Below are 22202 nucleotides of genomic sequence, written 5' to 3'. Positions count from 1 at the left end.
TCCAGAAGGGAACAGCTTTGGAAGCCAGCTTCTTAACCCAGCCCTGGATAAAACAGATAAAGCAAGGCAGCGCACAATACTGCATGATGCTGGCAGAAATAAGCTATCAGGTGTGGGGCTGAGGCTCCCTCTCGCCCCCTCCTCCCGAGGAGACTACGTGCTCATGTAACCCCTGATGGTTGCTTCAACCGCCTCCTAAGCTGAGTGGGTCCACTTAAACAAGGGCTTTTGTCTTGCTCAGTCTGGTTGACTTCTGCCATCAGCATTTGATTTTTACCTTTTATGCGGGCACCATTTAGCTTCTCCTTGAAAATCGTTGAATAAATATTTAAAGAATATCACTGTGCAGTGGGTACTGAACTGGTAGCCCGAACAAGGTTTCTGCAGGTCTGGGTTCAATCCTAGTTTTAAATATTTACGTTCCACATTGAAGGATGTAGGAATAAAGCAGCATCATATCTTTGACTCATTCTCAAAAGTTTTAGGAAAAAAATCATATATGTGTATTTACACACAGATGCATATACACACACAGAGGGAAGGAGGATACAGCAAATGTAACAAAATGTTAGCATTTGGGGAGTCTGTGAATTCTTTTTCACTCTTCTTGCAATTTTTCTGTAAGCGTAAAATTAGAGTTACAAAAATAAGTTCCAAACTTGATTTTCTTAGAAGAAAAACATTAAAATTTGCTTGAGAACTTAGTAAATACCTGGACTAGTAATGTAAAATGTCCCTTCACAGTCCTGTAATTACGTTTTCTTGATCATGTGAGTCTAGATTCTTCCATAGACCAACTTATCAAATGGGGCATCTGTCTCTTCCTTAACTTTTTTTTTTTTTAAGTTTCAGAATAGACTGGTATAGACATATTTGGAGAAATCATATAAAATAAAAATCAGTCAAATGACATATCATTTTCTCATTGTTGCCACTGAGCTGCATTTGCATCAGGGACCCACTGAATAGCTGTCAAATATCTCTTTAGTTTTGCAATGTTGTGTGCGGATGTTCAAGGCTGCTTGAGAACTTGATTTATTTATTTACAAATTTAAGGCAAATATAACACATTTCCAAATACCATGATTCGTCAAACTGCATTCTAGAGTTTATAGTCTATTTGCAGGGTGATAGCCTGGAGTCTTAAAATGATCAGAAGGGAAAGAGTCTGACAGTAACTATCAATAGAAATAATGTGAATTGTCAAGGTAATTTTAATGGAGCATTAAACCGAAAGATGGTTCCTGAAAAATCAAAAATTAAATTCCAATAAATAGCAAAGAGTAATAGATTAAAAAGTGACTAAATTAGCTTTTAACTGAAAAAAAAGTCAAAAGTACTGGAAAGTCCAATTCCTACCACTTGTGTTAAGGATCTCTATTAAGATATTGTCTCAGTCATTGGGTTGGGAGACTGGCTTCCAATTCCATTATCCTCCTCCACATTTCCTTTCTTTAAAATAATCAGGTCAAAAAAAACCACTCTGAAGGCTAGTATACGATTTTTTTTTCAGAAAGGCAAATCAAAAAGAGAATAAATTATATAGTTTGATAGGAGAACTCTATTTAGAAAAACATAAGCACAATTTTTGTATTTGATACCTTTGGAAAAACTTTTAAGGGTAACTTTCAGGGGCTTCTGAGCCAGACTTCCTGGCTCGCGTTCCCTGTTTGGCGTGCCTATCATATTTCTGACTACTTCAAACCGCTCTTCACTAAGACTCCTCATTTTAACTGTGAAATGAATGTAGCTCCCTATTGAAATAATGACTAAAATTACTTGTTTGATGCTTGAGAACAAACAGCTACACTGAACCATGCACACAACACCCTGAATGTTTTCCAAGCCTGAGACTGTCTCTCTATAATTTTTTTTTTTTTTTGAGGAAGATTTGCCCTAAGCTAACATCTGTTGCCAATCTTCCTCTTTTTGCTTGAGGAAAATTTGGCATGAACTAACATCTGTGCCAATCCTCCTCTATTTTGTATGTGGGTCGGTCACTGCCACAACACAATTGACGAGTAATGTAGGTCCGCAGTGAGGATCCAAACCTGGGAATCCAGGCCGCCGAAGTGGAGCATGCGGAACGTAACCACTATGCCATGGGGTGGGCTCCTCCTTAAAATTTTTAAGTGGACATCATGAATTCAGAAAGCATTGGTACTGTGAGGTAATTAGTCCTAAGAAACTGCAAATCTAGATACTTGGTGTACAGTATAAGGAATACCAAGGCAATCAAAATGGGATATGAAAAAGTTGGCTACTAATTTTGGTTGGGAAGAAATGAGTTAAAGAAGCAACGATTAACATAGAGAGGATCCCCCAGAATTATGAACAGAGTACGAAGCAATAAATGATGGAACAACATTGCTACAGGTGCCTCAGATTCTGTTGTGATTATTTGTAAATAGAGTTAGATTGGGATGATTTTGTTAAATTCATTTGTAAAAATAAAACTTTAATGAAATTATCATTTTAAAATATAGTCTTTTTTCCCCTTTAAATTATACTTTCGTTTTGGGCTGATGTGGAGGGCTTGCTTTGAAAAGGAATTAAGCACTTTTTCCCTGACCATTTTGGGTACTCCTTCTGTGTGGCTCTTTGGATCAAGAGCTCCGTGTCCTGGTCAGCCGCCTCTGTAGTTCGCCTCTATTTCTGCCCTAGGTAACAAGTTTTCCTCAGCATTGTCCAGCTCTGGACCGTCTCTTCCCATCCCTAGAAATCTGTGCCAAGCTAGAAAAAGAGAGAGAATTTGGAAATTAAGAAAAAGAGACTAGAGGATCCTTGTGAGAGATTAGGGCTAGTTTTTCATGGGCATCCTGAAATTTCTTTTAGCTTTAGAGTCATGGACAATTTTTAACATTTGCCAGTTTCAATTATTATAAACTATTGTAAGAAAACAAACCCTCCAATATGCCTCTTATTTGTGTTTAGATTTTTCCCCATTTGGAAAGAATAGAGAGAACCATACAGGCAGGATGAATCAGCTCAAAGTCACTGACGTCATCTGACACTATAAAGAGACAAAGAATTCAGAAAGGACGCCATATAGTTTTAAGCCCAAATTCGAGTCTATTGAGATTGTTGGGGGATGGGAAGAGAGTTTTCTTAGACTTAGGAACATCCAATGGTAATCTTAAATTTGGTTATAAATTTAGCATTTCTAGCTGTAGATCTGCAATACAGACTTCAAAAATGTGCAGCTTAGAGAAGATCTCTTTGCCCTTCGCTACACAGTTTTTAATGTCCCAACTTTTTTGTCTTCTCCAAGTGGGAGGACTTATTAAGGCAGGAGCTACTCTGATAACAACTTTGACCAAAGTGTAGCGGCTGAGAGCTGGTACTTTCCATTTCTCTCCCTTTTACAATTTATACCTGTGTAGTTAGAGATCTGGGTCAGCAAATTCCTGAATTTTCCAGCTCATCTCAGAATTGAATTTGCAAAGAAAGTATAATCATTAAATTACTTGCCACCTAATTCTTTTTGTTTTTCCCAAAGATTTTTTTTAGGTAGCAACTGGTTTTCTGGACAAGGGATCAAAACTCCCAAAGGTAGCAGCATCAGCATCACTTGCCTAAAGAAGGAGATTGAATTCCGTCTGTTGAATGGACTGCATCCCTTGTGCTGAGCCTCTGCAGTGTGGAGTGTTCTACAGCCTCTGTCTGCCAGTTCTGGTTCTGCTCGTTATATATAAAAAGCTATTCCATCCCATTTTCAGCTTTCTTTTTTTTTCTTTTAACAGAAATGCTGGCATGCAACTTAAGTCCAGGAATAGCTCAGAGCTGATACCCTCAATTTAGTCATGGGAACTGTATTTCTCTTCTCTTTAGAAATACTCTCTCCCAATCTGTAATCATGACCTCATAAGAGCTAGGTGTTTTCAATTAAAATAAACATATAGCTTTGTACAACATATAGGAAGAAGCATATTTCACACTGACAATATATACTCACATTCCAAACCATAGGGATTATATTTATCTATAGGAACATCTCTTCCCTTATAAAGGAAGGTTTTGTATGTAAAGCTTAGCTCCAGTGTATTAAAACGCATGCCTGTATATTTCTTAGGTTGAAAAGCTTTTCAAATAATGACTACAACTTCTAAGAATGGTAAAAAACTTTTACACAATTTTCATGTTGGAAAATATCAACTAGCAGGAATTATAAAATATATTGAAAAGAACCCAGGAGAGCTCTTGAATGGTCTTTTATTTCTCAGCATACAACTCTATTTCTGAATCTTTTTCTCAGTCAGTTTTGAAAATATACACATCATTTTTCCTTTTCAGAGAAAGGATCAATTAATTTACCTGTTGAAAGGAGCAAAATTGGAGTGGAAACACGAGCTCTGCACTTATTTTGTAACAGTCTGTATAAATCAATTACGTATTTTCAAAAGAACACTTTCCCAACCTTGTATTTAATGAATTATAAAACTTCTCTCCCTAGCATGCATATGTGCGCCCAATTCCCTGCTTTATCAGACAACAGCCTGAGAGCTGTGTTTACTTACAGATGCGCAGTTTTCAGACTTGTCTTCCACAAAACCAATCTGGCAGGGCGTCCTCTGATTCCGCAGCCAGTAGTCTGTAGACTCCAGCAGGCTATTGCTGCGAAGAACCTGAGGGAACCGAGAAAAACTTCTCAGTGCTGTTCGGCAAGGTTTTCTATTTAAACAAGCACCTCCTTTCTGAAGAAACTGTAGGTGTTTTCTTTTCCCTAGAGATCTGGATATGAGAAAAAGTTGCAGGATAATAGTACTTCTAGAATGTGTAAAATATTCAACCAGGAATTGGCTTTAGAGGAATACATTGATGTTAATACTGATGTTTCTTCTCTCATCAAATCCAATATCTGCAAGCTTCAACGTATGTGCCACTGTTGCAGAATTTGCAGTCAAACGATTTTTGGGGGGATATGGTGGAATTGGCAATGGGTTCAAACTTCATTTTAGTGTTAATGTTCTTTCACATGCTATGACTATTTTCGATTTTAAAAAATGTAGTGTTTTTCCTTTTGATGTAATATTTCTACCGAAATTATGATTCTTCAGTTCTTTGGCTTTGAAAATGTATCTGTGAAATAGGATGTAATTCTTCTAGGACATCTAAGATTCTATGTCAAGCTTAAAAATAAAATGCATTACAACAACCATTTTTCTATGTAGAAACAATCTGGTAAAACAAAACGAATTTCAATACCTGAATTAAAACCAAATATGATTTACACAAATGCCTTGTTTCTGGGCTTGCGTTTAAAAGCAAAAAGAAAGATTAAAGAAGTTTTAAAAAATTTTTTAAAAATCATATTTCTGAGTCAAAAACATTTTGAAGATGCAATCTCATAGATAACCAAATAATTCAACTTCTAACGTGTCTCAACATTACCTAAATGCTGTATAAGATTTTTCTCACTTTGTATAAGATTGCCAATGTTCTCCTGGGACCCTCTACTTTATCAGGGTACACGTCTGCTGATATTTGACTACTGCCTTCACTCAAGCAATACAACAGATTTAATCAGTTTGGATAATCCCACAAGAATAGAACGCTTCAATTACATTTCACTTGCCTAATGAAAAATTGTCTTCTTTTACTCTATAAAGATAAAACTACATTAGTTTTGTTCTCTGAATATTGAGTTAACCAAATAAAATTGACACATTTTTCTATAACATTTTCGTTTTAGCTGAGTCATATTACTCTTAAATCTTTTCCCACTCAATGTTTATTATTACCTAGAGATGACAAATTTTCACCATTCTTTCCTCTCCCACTGCTATTCTCTTTTACTTCCCGCATAGGAAAGAGTTTAAGAGCGTGGGCATTAGTGGTCTAACAGTACTGAAATCCTAACTTGCTCATTAGTAGCAGGCAGACCTTGGGAAGCTGACTTCAATTCTGAGTGTCAGTTTCTACACCTGTGAATGGAGATAATAATACTCACCTGTTGGGATCATTGGGGTATTCAGCGATCTGATATGTGTCAAACGCTTAGTCATGCAGATAATAGGTATCCTTTCAATACTTGGTTTATCGTTGTTACTATTTGAAATGAACTACAAAGGAAATAGAAATTGGATGCCTTTGCCTGAAATTAGTGGATTGAAAGCATTTCAGATGTGTGAAGACAAATTTTCTTAGCAAGTATCCTGATCTAAGGTGTAATGTTAGTTCTGTGGGTAGCAGTATTAATAGTTACAGCTACTATTTTTTGCATGCTTAGAATGTGCTGGGAAATGTGCTAACATTTTCATATATTTACTTTTTAATTTAATCCTTACTGCAATGCTATAAGGTAGGAATTGTTTTAAAGATAGAGATCGTCACAGAAATTGTCATTTTGAAGATGAAGACCTTGAGGCTCAGAGAGATTTGAGTTTCTGCCCCAAGCTGTTCAGAGACTGTCGTTGGATTTGGTTTTGAAAATACAAGGCCTGGGACTGAAATCATTTAACAATACTGCCTTCCATAACCCGTACAAATGGGTCTGACTCGGGGTGAGCTTCTGAAATGTTATGCACATTTAATTTTTGTAACGATAACTACATTTTCTTATGGACTTCCAAATTAAAGTTAGTTTTTCATTAGTGAAATTCTGAGGTGACATTTTTCTTTAAGGAGAAGAAAGTTTTTGTCATGTAAACTATAATAATTGAATTAATCCACTTGGCAAGTATTATCAGGATTTTAATTTCTCAAAGGAAAACATGCTTTTACATCTGAGTCAACATTAAACCCAACTGTTGACATTATGCTTCTGCTCCTTGCCCTTCGTGATCCTTAGAATTTGGAACACCCATCGATAAACAGATCCTTCATTCACTCTGTATCATAAAAACAACAGAGATTTAAAATGGAGGCATCAATGAACAGACCAGTTAATAATACTTTCCAAAGAAGTTTACTGAATCCTCTGATTGGAATCACTTCTTAGCCATTTCAAAGGTCCCTCCTCAATAATTAGGCCCTGGACCTTTTCTGTATTCTAATATAGTCAAGGCACATAGTATCACGGTTGCAACAAAATATGTCAACAGAAGAAAGCAGTTGTCACTTATCAGAGCATATGATTTTTTCTTGTCCTAGGTCAGCCTTAGGAAAGGGACAGAGTTCAGACACAATTCGCTTGGGTCTTTCAGACAAGTGATAGGCTGGGTTGACATATTTTCCTGGTGAAACACAAAGAGGCAGAGACGGAGGCGCCAAAAGGCATCAGTCTGACCCTTCACACTTTGAGATTCCCAAAGCTGTGAAAGAGGCTGTCTCATCTGTCTCACACTGAGGTTGATCGAGGGAACTGCTGGCCACCTGTCGGATTTCTCCTGCATTTGCCTTCTCTAACGTGGGGAAATGAGCACAGAAAGATGAATCTCTTAAGTCTTCTACTTTAAGAGTATTTTTTGCACCTATTTTTAAATAAATAATAACTAACAATACACAAAGACCTTGCCCTGTCATATCCTAGGAATGGGGAAAAAGTCAACAGCCTTATGGACCTGCTTACTCACTGGAAAATGCTCGAAAAACTATGCCATATGCACTCCATTCCATATCCCTGGGATACTGAGAGTTTTCTCAGCTTTAAAGGAAATGGAAATGGCAGAGTAAGGAAGTGGAATTTAAAATGAAACCCAAATCTTTCAGGGTTTAAGGAGAAACGTTTTGAACAGAGTTTTGTTTGGTGAGGGGATTCATTCACTATGTGACTTTAAAATTTGAATTTTATTCATTATAATTAAAAAAACAGTTCATCTGATTATAGCAATAATTAAAATAAAATAAATTTTTCCACACATTTCATTAATATTTAGTGGTTACTAATTATTTAATACTTATATTCTTTAATTATTGACCAAATAATGCTACATTTATTGAGAACTCTCTGGGCTAAGGCCCTAATATGTATTATCTGAACTAAACCTCTAGACGTATAAGGTAGAATTTAAGGGCTAATACATGTAATGTGCTTAAAACAGTACTTGGCACATGGAAAGCATTCGATAAATGTTAGCTATCATAAAAATTATTATTCTCTTTGCCCAGTCTTAGAGGGGTCAATAACTTGTCTTGTTAGTGGAGAACCAGGATATGGGCCAGACTCTCTGAGCCCAAAGTTCCCATTAGGCAGTGCTCCATTGCAAGTTGGTAACATTACACAATTTTTCATTCTCAGGTTCTACCGAATTCTGGTTTATGCATTTATCCATCTCTCCCTTAGGGCCCTGGTCTAGGTGGTTGGGAGGTTGGAGTCTAGTCCTGACCTCACTGTCTGTGAGCTCCAGTCACCCCCTAGCTCCCAGCCTCAGTTTGCCCTTTGTAAACAATTCAATCACGTGATCTGAAGGCTCCTTCCACAGCGAACCTCAGGTAATTCTCCCCCCACTCCTTTCACTTCTGCCTCTCCCTTCCCAAATACATTAAGAGCCAGATAAGCAAAGAGAATAAAAATGCAGGCTTCGCTAAACCACTTAGCATTATATGTTAAGCAATTTGGTTCACAGCTTTTGGTTCAACCGTTTGACAAACCGTTAGAAAAAGAGGACTGTTGGAAGAAATATGTGCTTGAGAATTTAAGGATTTTGAAGCTTTATGAATATAATCCTCCTGCATCAGCCTCTCAACGGCTCCTTTATTTATCACTATTTTTAGTTGCAAGTTCATTTATTTCAGATGAAGAATTAATAATGTACGTGCCGTGCGTTCACAAGTTTGAAATAATAACGACATATTTTCTCTTAAAATTTCATGAGCGTCCTAAACAATGAAGAAAGCTCCTTCTGCTCTCTTTACAGTTACCCTCCTTTTTATAGAGAGAACCAAGTTGCAGGAATTTAGCTTTAATATGGAACAGGGAGGGTGAAATACACTCAGTAATCTGGACACGGCCCTAGATGTTGCTAAGAAATGCCTTAAAATTTGAAGAAAAAGTAATTTAGATTGGAGAAGACAGTAACTCCTGATTAGTCACAGAGGTTTCAGGGCGGAACTTCATCACCCACTGAGTGAACTTGGGAAAATCATTTAACTTTCATGGGACTTAGTTTTTTGCATCTATTACGGGAGGACAATTAAAGTCACTCAGAAAGTTGCTCCAAGGCTCAAATAAGAAAATGTTTGCAAAGGGCTAACCTCTTAATAGAGTAGGTGATGGATGCATGACAGCTATTATTATGAGAATGCAGTAAAATTTAGACAATATGTATTCCATCTTAACATTTTCTTGATCTCTGCACAATATTTGACAATATCTCTTTATTTATTATTTGTGAGGCACCATTCTTATTTTTGTCCTCCTGCTTCTCTGATCTCCTCCTTCGATCAATATTTGGTCAACAAAGGTCCGTGGGCCCTTTTGAGGTTTGACACTGAGATTATTAAGATGAACAAAAATGACTGCTGCCCTTTTGGAAATTAAATTCTAACAGAAGGGAGTAAGTACTCCCAGGACTCTGGTAAAGAATGCAGTTGCTTTGATCAACAGCAATCCAGATCAGGTAGCACTGAGGATGGAGTGGTTGGTCCTACCTGCAGGAGTAGTGGCAGAAACTGTGCACTGGACCAGAGTGTTGAAAGATGCCTCTGTGGATCTGGCCTCAGTGTTGCTCTTTCCATTCCCCTCAATCATTTTCCCGGAGGGCTCACTGACTCTCGGAGCATTAATCACCACCTGGAAGGATGCCTCACTGATCTACAGCTTCAGCTTTGACCTTTCTCTAAAGCTTGGCTTTTCATGTTTCTAACTGTTATTTATTATTCTTGGCTCTCCTGCTGTCACTTTGGACGCTGTGTCTAAACCCAAACCCCTTCCCTCCCCAATTCTAGTCCCTAAAGGAAACCTGACACCTGATTTCCCAACTTATGGTTAATGGCAGAACAATTCTCCTAGTTACCCTGGCTTGAAATGTGTGTGCCATCTGGGACAACTCTTTGTCTATTTCTAGTCTTAGATTCTGCTCTTCAAAGTTTAATTTCTTCTTTAGTTCACTTAACATTTGAGTGCATACTATGGACTAGTCTCCAGGGAATACAATAGTGAATAATGCAGAGCTGGTCTCCATATTTATGCAACTTAAAACCTGGCATGGGAGCCAAACAGATAAAGGAACATTGAAAAAAAACATTGAATTACAAATTACGGGAGGTAGTATGAAGAAATTCAGCATGGTGCAGTGATAGAGAATAAAGAGATGGGGATGATACATGGGAAAGGCAGTTAGGGGAGGTTGAGTACCCACAGGGTTCCTAATAATCCATGATGTAATTATCTCTCTCTTCTCTCCCTCTCTGTCACTGCTTAGCTCCCAAATCCACTGAGCTCACTGAAATCAGGACAAGGGATAAGTGCCTAAGCTTTGAAGACAAACCTGGTTTCAAATTCCAGTTTTTCCATGAATTAACTGAACAGCCCAAGGTAAGTTAATTAACCTCTGTGAAACTCAGTTTTCCCATCTACAAAATGAGGGCGGTGGTACCACTCACAATGAGGGAATTTTAGTAGATACTAGAAATAATAAATGTACATAGTATCCAATTATTTTAGGTGTTCACAAATAGTAGTTATTATTATTACAAATATATTACTGACATTATGTAATTCTATCCCAAGACCTTAAACTCAATAGATTAATTGACCCAATAAACATTAATATTTTACCTTCTAGTCCTATCAGAACCTAGGCTAGGCCCTGGGAAACAAAAAGGGCAATATTTGCTGTTGGTGAACCCAGAATTTTATGGGCTTATTGCCAAACTGTGGCCTAGCATTCGAGACAGATCCTAATTTAGTTCCCACCTGTTAATCATGTCATGAATATTTATTAAGCTCCAATGTTTAGGACATGCGCTATGCCCAATTTAAGTGTTTTCCAGGCTTTGCCTCCAATTATTTCCCTGCGCAGACCCTCTGGTATAATCCACTCCTTTACCAACGAGCTCCACCTCATCGTCTTTATGTTGCACACGGTTTTCCCCACATATTTCCACCTCCCCCTTGAACTTCTTCATCAACATTCTTCCCCAACCATCAAGATCTAATTGAAAGCGAGCCCTCTCCTCATAGCAAATGTTTTTCTCTTCCTGTGAAATCTTTACAATGAAAATAATATGTTTACCTTGGAATTTTGGAAAGTGCTTGAATGTATTTTCCTTCCCATTAGATGATATCATTGTTATGAGTATATAAGTATCTTATTCAACTTATTGCCCACACTTATTTCCAGTTGGTAGTTACTTAGTTGGTGCTGAGCAACTGTTTGTTATTTGGCACCAAAACTTCTTATATTTGATGCAATATAAATTTGCTATTTTCCTTTTCAATGTTTGTTTTTCAGAAAGAAAACTTTGAGTATTTTTTATCATGTGATTTATTCAATATAAAGAAAATTTAAAAGTTAAATCAATGCACACAATGATATTTTATATTTCTGCAAGATTTTTATTTCCCTCAAGGATTTTATGAAAAATGACAAAGTTTTAATCTTGAGGAAGGTCCCTATTTTCTAGTCCTATACTATCAAGACTTCCTCACATTTCATTTTATGATAATTTGAATATAAAGATGTAAAGTAGCCTCAAAGCTTTTAAGAGAGGGAAATTTCACACACAAAAAACTGCATTTGTGTAATGCATGCATCATGATTAATGATGGAATGCTGCTTAAAATTAACTGAATAAAGTCATCAGAACAAGGAAGTCATTCATTTTCAGAATTTATCCTTCCCCCTCAAACAGGTGGACTCAAGGAGGTTAAGATGTGATGGATATTGAAACATTGATGCTCTCAGCTATCTGCAGGCTGGACAGAACCTGGGACGGCCATTTCAGGAAACCATCCTGGCTGGATGCTCACTCAAGTATGCCAAACAAATATTATTTTTAAAATGTGTGTGATGATGTGGAAAATGTTTGGAAGCACTGTCCAAAGGAATCATCCTTTCAGATGTGACAAAATTTTCATGAATATGTGTTGGAGACGAGGAAAGAAGAAGCAAGAGGAGCTACAGAATAAATGGAGTATGAGAAGCCCATGGGAAGAGTCATGCACATCATGCAGAGAAAAAATCTCCAGGCTCCACTGTTCTAGACTCTTTCTAGGAAACTCCATTCAATTTTTCTTACACAACAACTGTAATGAGAGTGGGTCAATTAGATTTGCATAGTGAGGTAAAGATGTCTAAGAGCTGATTAGAATGAAGGCAAGGAAGAGTGAAGGCAGCTGCTCATCAGATGCTATCGCCTATGTGCTCTGGAATATAATAATGACATCTCTACTGCAGGCAACATTTTCTTCATAGAGATATCACATTCCTATAAAATTCACCCTTTTTTGTGTAAAGTTCTATGAGTTTTGAAAAACATACATAAATGTGTAACCACCATCTCAGTCAAGGTGTAGAGCAACTGTTTAGCTCCATCACCCCCCAAAATTTCCCTCCGCTCTTTGTAGTCAAATGCCTCTCAAATCTCAGCCCCAAGCAGCCATTGACTTGACTTCTATCGCTAAAATTTTGCCTTTTCTAGGATATCATGTATGTGCAATCATATAGTATATAGCCTTTTGTGACCATTTTTTTTCACTTAGCAGAATATGTTTGAGATTCATCTATACGGATGTGTGTATTAGGAGCTGGCTTCTTTTATTACTGGGTGGTATTCTATTGTATGGATGTACAGAGATTCTTTTAAAAATCAATTTACCAGTTAAAGGACATTTGGGTTGTTTCTAGTTTTTGGTAAATATGAACGAAGTTGCTATAAACATAAGCCTACAGTTTTTGTTTTGCTTGGGTAAGTACCCAGGAGCAAGATTACTAGGTAGTGTGATAGCTTTCTAAGAAACTGATAAACTGTCTTCTACAGTGGATTTATCATTTTCCATTCCGCCAGCAAGGCATGAGAATCCAAGTTGTTTCACATCCTTGTCAGTATCTGGAGTTGTCAGTTGCTGCTTTTCAAATTAATTTTATTCATTCTACCACGTGCATAGTGGTATTTCATCATGGTTTATTTTCCTTTTAATTTTAAGATTTTTTTTTCCTTTTTAAGGCTCTTTTAAAATTAAAATTTTAATTTGGATTCCATATTGGCACAAACTGTATTCAAAAGCATTAATTAGACTGTATCTTTGATGCTAACTTTGGAATACCATTTTTAAGAGAAGGAAAATGTCATCCTTCTTAAGTTTTCACTCACTCATTCATTCATTCAACAACTACTTGAACACCTGCTGTTTTAACTAGGCGCTGCTTATTTAACTGGGCAATCAATGGTGAACAAAACAAGGATAACAACAAAACAAATACAATCTTGTTCTCATTCTGATGGGAGAGGGTAGACCATAATTACATAAATTCTATATATTATATATTAATATATATTATATATTAAATTATATATAAATTGCATATATGTTAAATTATATACATACACAGATTTTATAGAGAGAGAGAGAGAGAGTGTCAGCCAGTGAAAACTACTGTGAAGTTAAATAAAGCCAGAGAAAGAGATGAAGTAAGGGATGCTATTTTGGAAAGTATTTTCTGGCAGGCCTCTCTGAGAGTGACGTTAAGCAGTGATCTGAATGAAGTGAGGCACCAACCAAATAGCCACCTGAGAGACGAGCATCCCAGGCAGAGATCATCAGCAAAAACAAAGGCTCAAAGGAGCAGTGTGCTTGTATTTGAAGAAGAGCAAAGAGATCACAATGGCTGGTGCCAGTGAGTGGTGGGGGAAGTGGTGGGAAAGAATTTTATGTGTCAATGAAAAGAAATCCCTTGCCACACTGGGCCCGACATTCTTTAATGTCTTGAAGAACTCCAAGATTCTGCAAAATTCTTTCATTATAATTTTGGAATGTTTAGTCACTGGCTTAAATAATTTTTAATTGCTAACAAATTTTTATAATAGCATAAAAGTCTACCACACACAGACTACACTAGAAGTCAGAAGATTTTTTTTCTTTTAATTCTTTTTAAAGATTGGCACCTGGGCTAACAACTGTTGCCAATCTTGTTTTTGTTTTCTGCTTTATCTCCCCAAACCATCCCTGTACACAGTTGTATATCTTAGCGGCATGTCCTTCTAGTTGTGGGATGTGGGACGCCGCCTCAATGTGGCCTGACGAGTGGTGCCATGTCCGCGCCCAGGATCTGAACCCTGGGCTGCTGCAGCGGAGCGAGCGAACTTAACCACTCGGCCACGGAGCCAGCCCCAAAGTCAGAAGATTTTGTGTAATTTTACACACTGAATTTCATGTTGACTTATCTGTGCCTTAGCAAATTTCTTGAAAATTCTATAGTCTTGTTTTCCACTCTGTGATATAAGACCTTTCCGTTATTTCACAGGAAAATTGTAAGGCTTATTTAAAACACACTGAACTCATAAGAAGAAACAATAATACAAACTGGAAATAAAATTATAGTGTAGAAGAAAAACAAACTGGCATAGAAAACTCAGTAGTTTAGTCCCAGTTTCTCACAAGGTTTAATTAAATGTTAAGATAACATTTTCCTTTTGGTGATGATTCTACTGGCTGACTGCCTGAGTTCTTCTGTGTTTAGCCTCCTTTGACAAAAAGGAGAAGCTATTTCCAAAGCATGAATGATGATGTTTGATTATTCACAGAACATATTTTGAAACATGGTTATCTGTTTGGTTGAATGTGAAGCATTCTTGCATGATACTTGTGACACCTACTACGATTTGGAAATCTTGTAAGCGATTATTAGAAAAGTTTTAGAAAATAATGGCGTTCTTTTAAGACCCTGGAACAAAACAACTCTCCATTATCAAGGAGGAGGAAAGAGCCTAGAAAGTACCAGATCAAAGACATAGCTGGGAAGCTTGGGAAGGAAATAGCAGTGAATCTGCAATTCATTCTCTCTCTTTACTCTGGAGAGAGGTAGGAGGGAATACCCCCAGATAAGAAAGAACGTGACATTGTCATACCTCATTATAAACATGCTAATGACCAAGCTCCAAATAAACTGTATTTTTATAGGAGGAAAGTCCTTATTTTGGAATGCTTTTAGCAATAGGTACCTGGTCTAAATAAGCCTGCCTCTGGCAAGTAAGCATGAGATATACTGATTTATGGAGCATTCATCTCTGACAATGTCACATATGGATGTAACCACCTGAGTAAAATATGGAAATTTTTCATGAACAAAAAAGCTCTCTTATTTGAAATTAATGTCCCCATATACATAGTTTAGAGACTTTGTATGTTCACCTGGGCCAGAGTGCATCCTAATGTGGCAAGAAATGAACTAGGCAGCTTCAGGAACAGTTTCAGATGTTGCTCTGCTTTTCTTGTGTCACGTAATTACGTGTATCCTGGAAAATACATTGTATTTCAATGCAGTCATTAGTATAAGAGCATAGAAGACAATTCAGAAGTATCAAGCCATACTTGTGTATTTCTGCTGTATCACACAGATGTCAGCTGGCTGAAGAATGCTTTGAAAGTTGATCAGAGCTTTTTCAACATGAAAGTAATAACCGAGTTTGAGGCTCAAATATAAAATGCAAGAGTTACAAAAACAGATATGCTCAGGAAATGCAAATATAATGTAATTTATGATGGTCAGCAATGGTTTAAACAGAATCAAATTAGACATATAAATAGAATACAGCTGATTAATTGCTGTCTAATTGCTGTTTAGAAGCAGGATAATGCTATAATGGTGATCATCAGTGAGGGGAATGTGATTTTTAGTGTTAAGAGAAGGAAAATATAAGAAAAAGCACACATGTAGGAAAATGTATGAAATGCATCAAGGCCCACCATTGATGTGGGACGATTTTGTGTAGGTATACAAAGTGTAGGTAGTGCAGAATTTGCCATTGGTCAAAGGGACAGCAGATTTAAAGGTCATGTATCACTTGAGTATTGATGCATGCCTTTGACCTTTGGCAATTATAAGAAAGTGGCAGTTCTCATTTCTTGATTCTTCTCTTTTTTTTGGAAGAAGCTACTAGAAACAACTACCTTTTAAGATGTATGCAGGTGGACACCTAATTTGCTAAGGGACACACCTGCTTCCTGGATGCTCTCCATCCTGGAGAGTATGAACCCTCATATGAGTCTTTTAGGATGGGTCTTATTTTCAAAATGCAGAGATAAGCCAAGTAAATGTGGGCACACAGACGAGGGGGCTCATTCTCAGAGATTCATGAGCCAGAGGGCCCCTTTAGAGGGCTGTTCAAATTTATCTGAGCCATTTCCTTTCTTCCTGCTCTGATACAGGCAGAAGTGAAAACTGGGCACTTCTCAGAAGGAAAGCCTGGCAGGATACAGGAAAGGTGGATGCTATTAGGAGTGGTGGGAAATGTAATGTCTACTCCAGACTACAGAGCTGGGAGGGTTTCTTAGATGGAGGACTAAAAGGAAAGAGAGATAGCCTCAAGGTTAGTGATAGGGAACAGGGATGACAAACCTTGTTTTAAATACTCAAAGACAGGAGAATTTTGAATGGCAGATTAGATCTTTTAAAAATGTTAGACCTCTTCCACTTCTGGAGAGAGATATTTAATACATAATATAAAGAAGGTTGGGGTAATTACAAGAATTCACAAAAAGATCGCTTGCCTAGTTCCAATCGTGTAGCATCACCCTCAATTCCATACAATGTTCTAAGCTATTTTGGGTTTTCAGAGTCCCACTTTTTGGTTCAAAAAAAAGAGAGAGACAGGAAAAGGCACTGCAAGATCCTTCCAGGAGTTCTTCACACATAGCGAAGAGGACGATCAAGGAACTGAGCTGTAGAGAACAGAATAAGACTAGCATATTGGAATCTTAAACACCATATAGCGATTGTTGGAGGCAAGAGAGGTGGGGTGGAGCCCTGAATAGAAGTTCCCAAACATACTGACTTTTGGAATAAGAAGCTGAATCATATTCAAGCTGCAAAATAAGTCGTAATAGATAGTTTTAAACAAAGTTTCCCACATAGGATTACTGAATTGACATTTTCTGAAGAATGAACTTGCCGTGTAACACATGTAGTCCCAAGTTTCTGTTTCAGTGGAGCAGCCTGCTTGAAAGGCAAGAGAGGACGTTCTGCATTTTGACCTGTTTTTGCTGAAGGCAGGGGAAATTAGTCCCCAACAGAGCCCTGATTATCTGCATTCTGGCCTCGGTGTGGCAATGGCCTCCTAGATGGCAATGTGGCTGAGGGCTTATAGAAGTTTCCTCAGGCAGTCAGGGAAATGGCCCCCAGAGGGAATTTTGTGGCTGGCTTCTTAGACGCAATTGGGCAGAATCTGAACTCATGAACTCCTTTCCCTGGCTTGTCTCCTCTTCCCAAGGAACTCAATATCACCACCATATGTGGATATCTTGGCTTAAATAGCCAGAGTTCATGGTTCTGTTTAACTCTCATTGCTGTAGAGTCCTACTGGTCTTGACTTCCACACGCATTTCACAGTGTTCCTGTCTCTCTCCTTCCACTGCCTCCACACAGGTTCCAGCTCTCCTTTCCACTTCCCCATCCGCACCAAGTATGACCCTCCTGGCCTCCCAAATTCCAGTCAGCCTTTGCTCTAAGGAATTCTCTTTAGAAACACTGGATTAGCTTTCTTCAAATATAACTTTTAGTAAGACAATTCTCTATTTCTTTTCTTAAAAATCTCCCTGTTTCTTCAATGCCCCTGATTACTCTTGCAGAATAGTGATAAAACAGGACACCTAGCCATTTGGCAAAATTTGGATAGGACACTCTCCGGTATCAGGAGCTGGGCCTGAAGACCATTGCCAGGTTGCTTGATCAGAAGAGAGTGTTTATAGAGCTGCGAGAGGTTTATACTCCAGGGGGAAAGCCTAGTGTCTTTTTTCCATAGAAAGGTGAATATGCTCCATTATGCTGATTTCGTTTTTAATTTTATTTACTTATATTTTTAAAAAGTGCTTCCTTTAATTTTATTATTTATATTTTTTAAAAAAGTGCTTCCTTCCTTTAAGAAAACAGCTTGTAGAGGCCAGCCCGGTGGTGTAGTGGTTAAGTTCATGCGTTCCGCTCTGGCAGCCAGGGGTTCACAAGTTTGGATCCCGGGTACAGATCTACACACTGCTCATCGAGCCATGCTGTGGCAGCATCCCACACAAAAAATAGAGGAAGATTGGCACAGATGTTAGCTCAGTGATAATCTTCCTCACCAAAAAATAGGAAAAGAAAACAGCTTCTACAGATACAGAATATTATAGCTAATTTACCTTATGTGCTTCCTGGGAGTACTATTGGGACTTTTGGCCAATAGGAATACAATTTTGACTAATAAAAATCTCTTTGCAGTTAGGGATCAGATGTTTGAAAAAGCCTCCAAATTTGTATGCCCATGCCTGCACATATTAATTGAATTGTTTTCATTAATTACGTGTCATCAAAAATATGTGAGCTTAGATGAAAGTGTATTTTACAGAATAACATGAAACATCAAGGGACATCCATTCTGTCCTTCTTCAGACGTATCTGTGCCACTGCCAGAAGCAAATTTAAGTCAGTTTAAAGAGGCCAGTCATGGCAAAGGATACTCTTAAAACTTCAAAGAGCTGATCACGTGTTATATTAAGATCAAACTCTGCCTCTGGGAACCTAGAGTGTTTTCTGTCTGCTGCCTTTGATAAGTCCAAGTTTAAGGTGGATTTAATTAACATGACATAAAAAGAGAAGGATATTTGGGCTGTTGATTTTTCTCCAACAATTCTCTCCTCACACGAATCCTATTCAGAGACTTGCTTCCACTATATCCCAAATAGCAAATCTTCAGTTCATGAAGTAAAGCAAGGATTGAAAATGTCTGATTATTGTGGAAATACGACATTGATTATACTGCTTTCAAAGCAGAGGAAAATCTAACAGACATTCAACATAATGAGGGGGCGCTGCATGCTCTGTTCAGATTAGTTTTTTAAATTCGATTTAAATAAATCTTGCCCTTGTGTAAAGATCACTTATTTGGCATCAACTACTATTTATTGAGCATCAGTTATGTGTGCCAAGGGCTTACACAAACCTTTTTGTATGCAAACCTCATGCCAACCCTAAGACTTCTGAGTCCGAGAAGTTGTATCACCGGCCTAAGATCACACAGCAAGGAGAGAAACCTGGAATTTAACTCATGTCTTTGGATTCCAAGTCTAAATTTGTAACATGACATCCACTGCCTCCTTAGAGATGACAAATTCTGATTTATTGTAAGGATATTATAAATACCTTTCACTTAGTAATTAACAGATATAAAAGAATAACATTTATAATCATTTAGCTCACTTTATGGAAAATCCCTATGATTCAGTTTAACAATGTATTAATGTTAATAATGTATCAAACAATGTGGTTGTATTTGTCTTATAAGAAGGACTGGTCCATCAGGCAATGTCCCTGTGAGATACAATTCAAGAGATACCACGAAGGGCTCCAGTGTCAACTCTCCACCAGCAACTCTTTCTTTCTCATTTTTTTCCCAGCAGTATTTTGAAATTCCATCATTTGAAATGTATTACTTTGGAGAATCACATTGCATACATTAAAACTTCTCCCAGGTTTCGTGCTCGTTAAATCAGGGTGACAGAGAGTTTACATTCCAACTTGGTTGGAACAATAGTGTCTGCTTGGAACTTCATGATGAGCATAATTCTGAGGTCATGTTCAGATTTCATAGGCTCAAAGATCAATGTCAGTTAGCAGGGGACGGTGGGCCATAGTACCAGTTCTCCAGCAGAGGTAGTTAAAGAAAAACAGATTTTATTTGTCACAACTACATTAAGCTATGCAATCACTAACACCTCACTGTGAATTTGTCTGATAACTTTCCTCACACTTAGAAAAAGGAGAGAAAGGAGAGAAAGGATAATTCTGAAGCTAGAGCTAAGCTAACCATATAACTTATTGTGCATACCAGAGCACTTTTGACAGCAAAAGAGGGTCTATTAAGAAAACTCCAAGACAACATGTGTAAACTGTCACTGAGTGGCACGGTCATCTCAGCTCTAGGCAAAGGCAGTCCCTCACTAACAAACATATATATTGAGTTCCTCCTTCAAATAAGTCTACCAAAGTCTTTTTCCTGATGCTAAGGCTTTTGCACAGCTGTGGACTCCAGGGGCCATATTTCCTCAACAGTAAAGAGGAACCAAAGCAATTGCATCTGGGTAGGATTCTGGAAAACCTTAGAGATTCACTACGAAGCACGTGAAGGAAATGAAGTCAATTTGCAATTTTTCAGAGGCTGCTTATCCAACAAATGCATTATCTTTTGGAGCCTTGTTTTATTTCTTCCACCAGTTAATTTAGCAATGTGTCAGTTCTGACAAGAAGGTTTGATGGGGAAGAAGATGAAGCTATTACATGAAATGAGTTTGGGGAATTACCAATAGATTTCAATTATTCATGTTGCTGTTATTGAAGGTTGATTGACTCTGAAGAGCGTTGATGCAGCGGGACAGCCTTGCTGTTTCTAGGATAGAGCTGTCTTTGCCTCTTTTGTACAGAACATATATTGTACGTTCATTGATGGGCATATAGATCCTCACTTCTCCTATCTGTGATTAACAATATTTTTTTAAAAGAATTGATGAATAATCACTTACATCAGCTTGCAGTAATATATAATGATAAAGTCAAGTCATGCATCATTCGGTATTCAACGTCTTTTTATTGAGGGCCTATGTTCTAGATACAAAGAAAAGAACATTGGCAAATTACCCTTTTGAAGGGAAGGAAAACAACCACAAATTATCTATGACATGTGGCATATATAGCTACTAAACTGTCTTTAAATGCAATTATTATGTAAGCTTAAGAGACTGAAATGAAACGAATGCACTATGAATATTGGAAAAATATTAGCAGTACACAAAGGTGTTGACTTCTCCTGCATTAATTTGTAGCAGCCTTTTTTAAATTTGGTTGGATAGTCTCTTCACTCATTCAAATCTTTTTTTTTTTTAATATTTTCTTCTCTTTTTCTTTTTTTCTGGAAGATTGGCCCTGAGTTAATATCTGTTGTCAATCTGCCTTTTTTTTTTCTCCCCGAAGCCCCAGTACATAGTTGTATATACTTGTTGTAGGTCATTCTAGTTCCTCTGTGTCAGTTGCTGCCACAACATGGCTTGATGAGCGGTGCGTATATCCACATCCAGGATCCGGACCTGCGAAACCCCGGGGCCGCCAAAGCAGAGCATGCAAACTTAACCACTCAGCCATAGGGCTGGCTCCACTCCTTCAAATCTTGATCATATTTCAAAGTCCAAATTGAGATCCACTTCTCTTTCTGAAGGTTGTTGCCTATTGCAGGTCCAGAGTCTCTCTGTTCTTAACTATTAACACCCGTAATACTAATTTTTACCTAATTTATACTATCTTGAAATATTAAGATATAATTATCTTATATAATTATTTAACTTATGCATGATTGTCTGACTTTTCACATGAGAAACCAGTATTACCTCCCAAACTAGGTTGAAAATTCTTCAAGAGTGGGGGCCATTTATCCTTGTATCTCTCTCCAAGATCTAACAGAATTTTGAATGTATCTAGGTTGGACAATATAACATTGCCTACATTACATAATTTTTGATCTGTAAAAAAGGCAGTTTCATATGGCTCAGCCTACTAATAGTTGTTCTAAAAATAATTGTGGAATGAGTGGGATTATATTTAAAACTTTAAATATGTATGTATGTATATATAGATATATGTGTATAGATAGATATAGATAGATAGATAAATAGATAAATGAAGTCACTTAAAATAGATGATTGAGTTTTAGCTTTAGTTTTTTGGGTAGACATCCAGTCCCAAACAGCGCTATTAGTTCAGTAGCTGCCAGATAGGATTTTTAAAGAAATGAACATGCCCACCTCTTTTGCAGAGAAATAACTGTAGCTGAGATAACAGAACATGAAGTACTGACTCTCTCAGCATGATAATGCCAACACCGAATTATTTTTTGGCACTGTATACTTGTTGATAAAATTATTCTTTAGAATAATATTCATGATGACTAATCTTTATTTTGAGTGCTTACGATATGCCAGGCACTGTTCTAAACATTTCACATCTATTAAATCAAGGGATCCTCACCTCAACCGTGTGAAATAGGTAATATTACCATCTTCTTTTTTCAGATGAGCAAACTGAGACATTGAAGAGGTAAAGTAATTTTTTTGAGACCACACAGCTCATAGCGATGAAACT

At 37.4% G+C, this 22202-nt stretch overlaps 1 protein-coding gene across 3 annotated transcripts in view; it reads right to left on the bottom strand.

Moving 5' to 3' along the window:
* SPHKAP (SPHK1 interactor, AKAP domain containing) overlaps positions 1-22202 on the bottom strand; it is a 153849-nt gene that overhangs the window by 93063 nt on the left and 38584 nt on the right. For all 3 annotated transcript variants that reach the window (XM_046643130.1, XM_046643132.1, XM_046643131.1), the window contains one exon: positions 4518-4625. In XM_046643130.1, coding sequence (XP_046499086.1) covers positions 4518-4625 — 108 coding nt within the window. The remainder of the gene's footprint in view (positions 1-4517; positions 4626-22202) is intronic.

The sequence above is a fragment of the Equus quagga genome, chromosome 17, assembly GCF_021613505.1.
Source record: "Equus quagga isolate Etosha38 chromosome 17, UCLA_HA_Equagga_1.0, whole genome shotgun sequence".
Taxonomy (NCBI): domain Eukaryota; kingdom Metazoa; phylum Chordata; class Mammalia; order Perissodactyla; family Equidae; genus Equus; species Equus quagga.
Note: the sequence above shows the minus strand (reverse complement) of the source record. Positions and strands in the feature narration are given on the sequence as shown.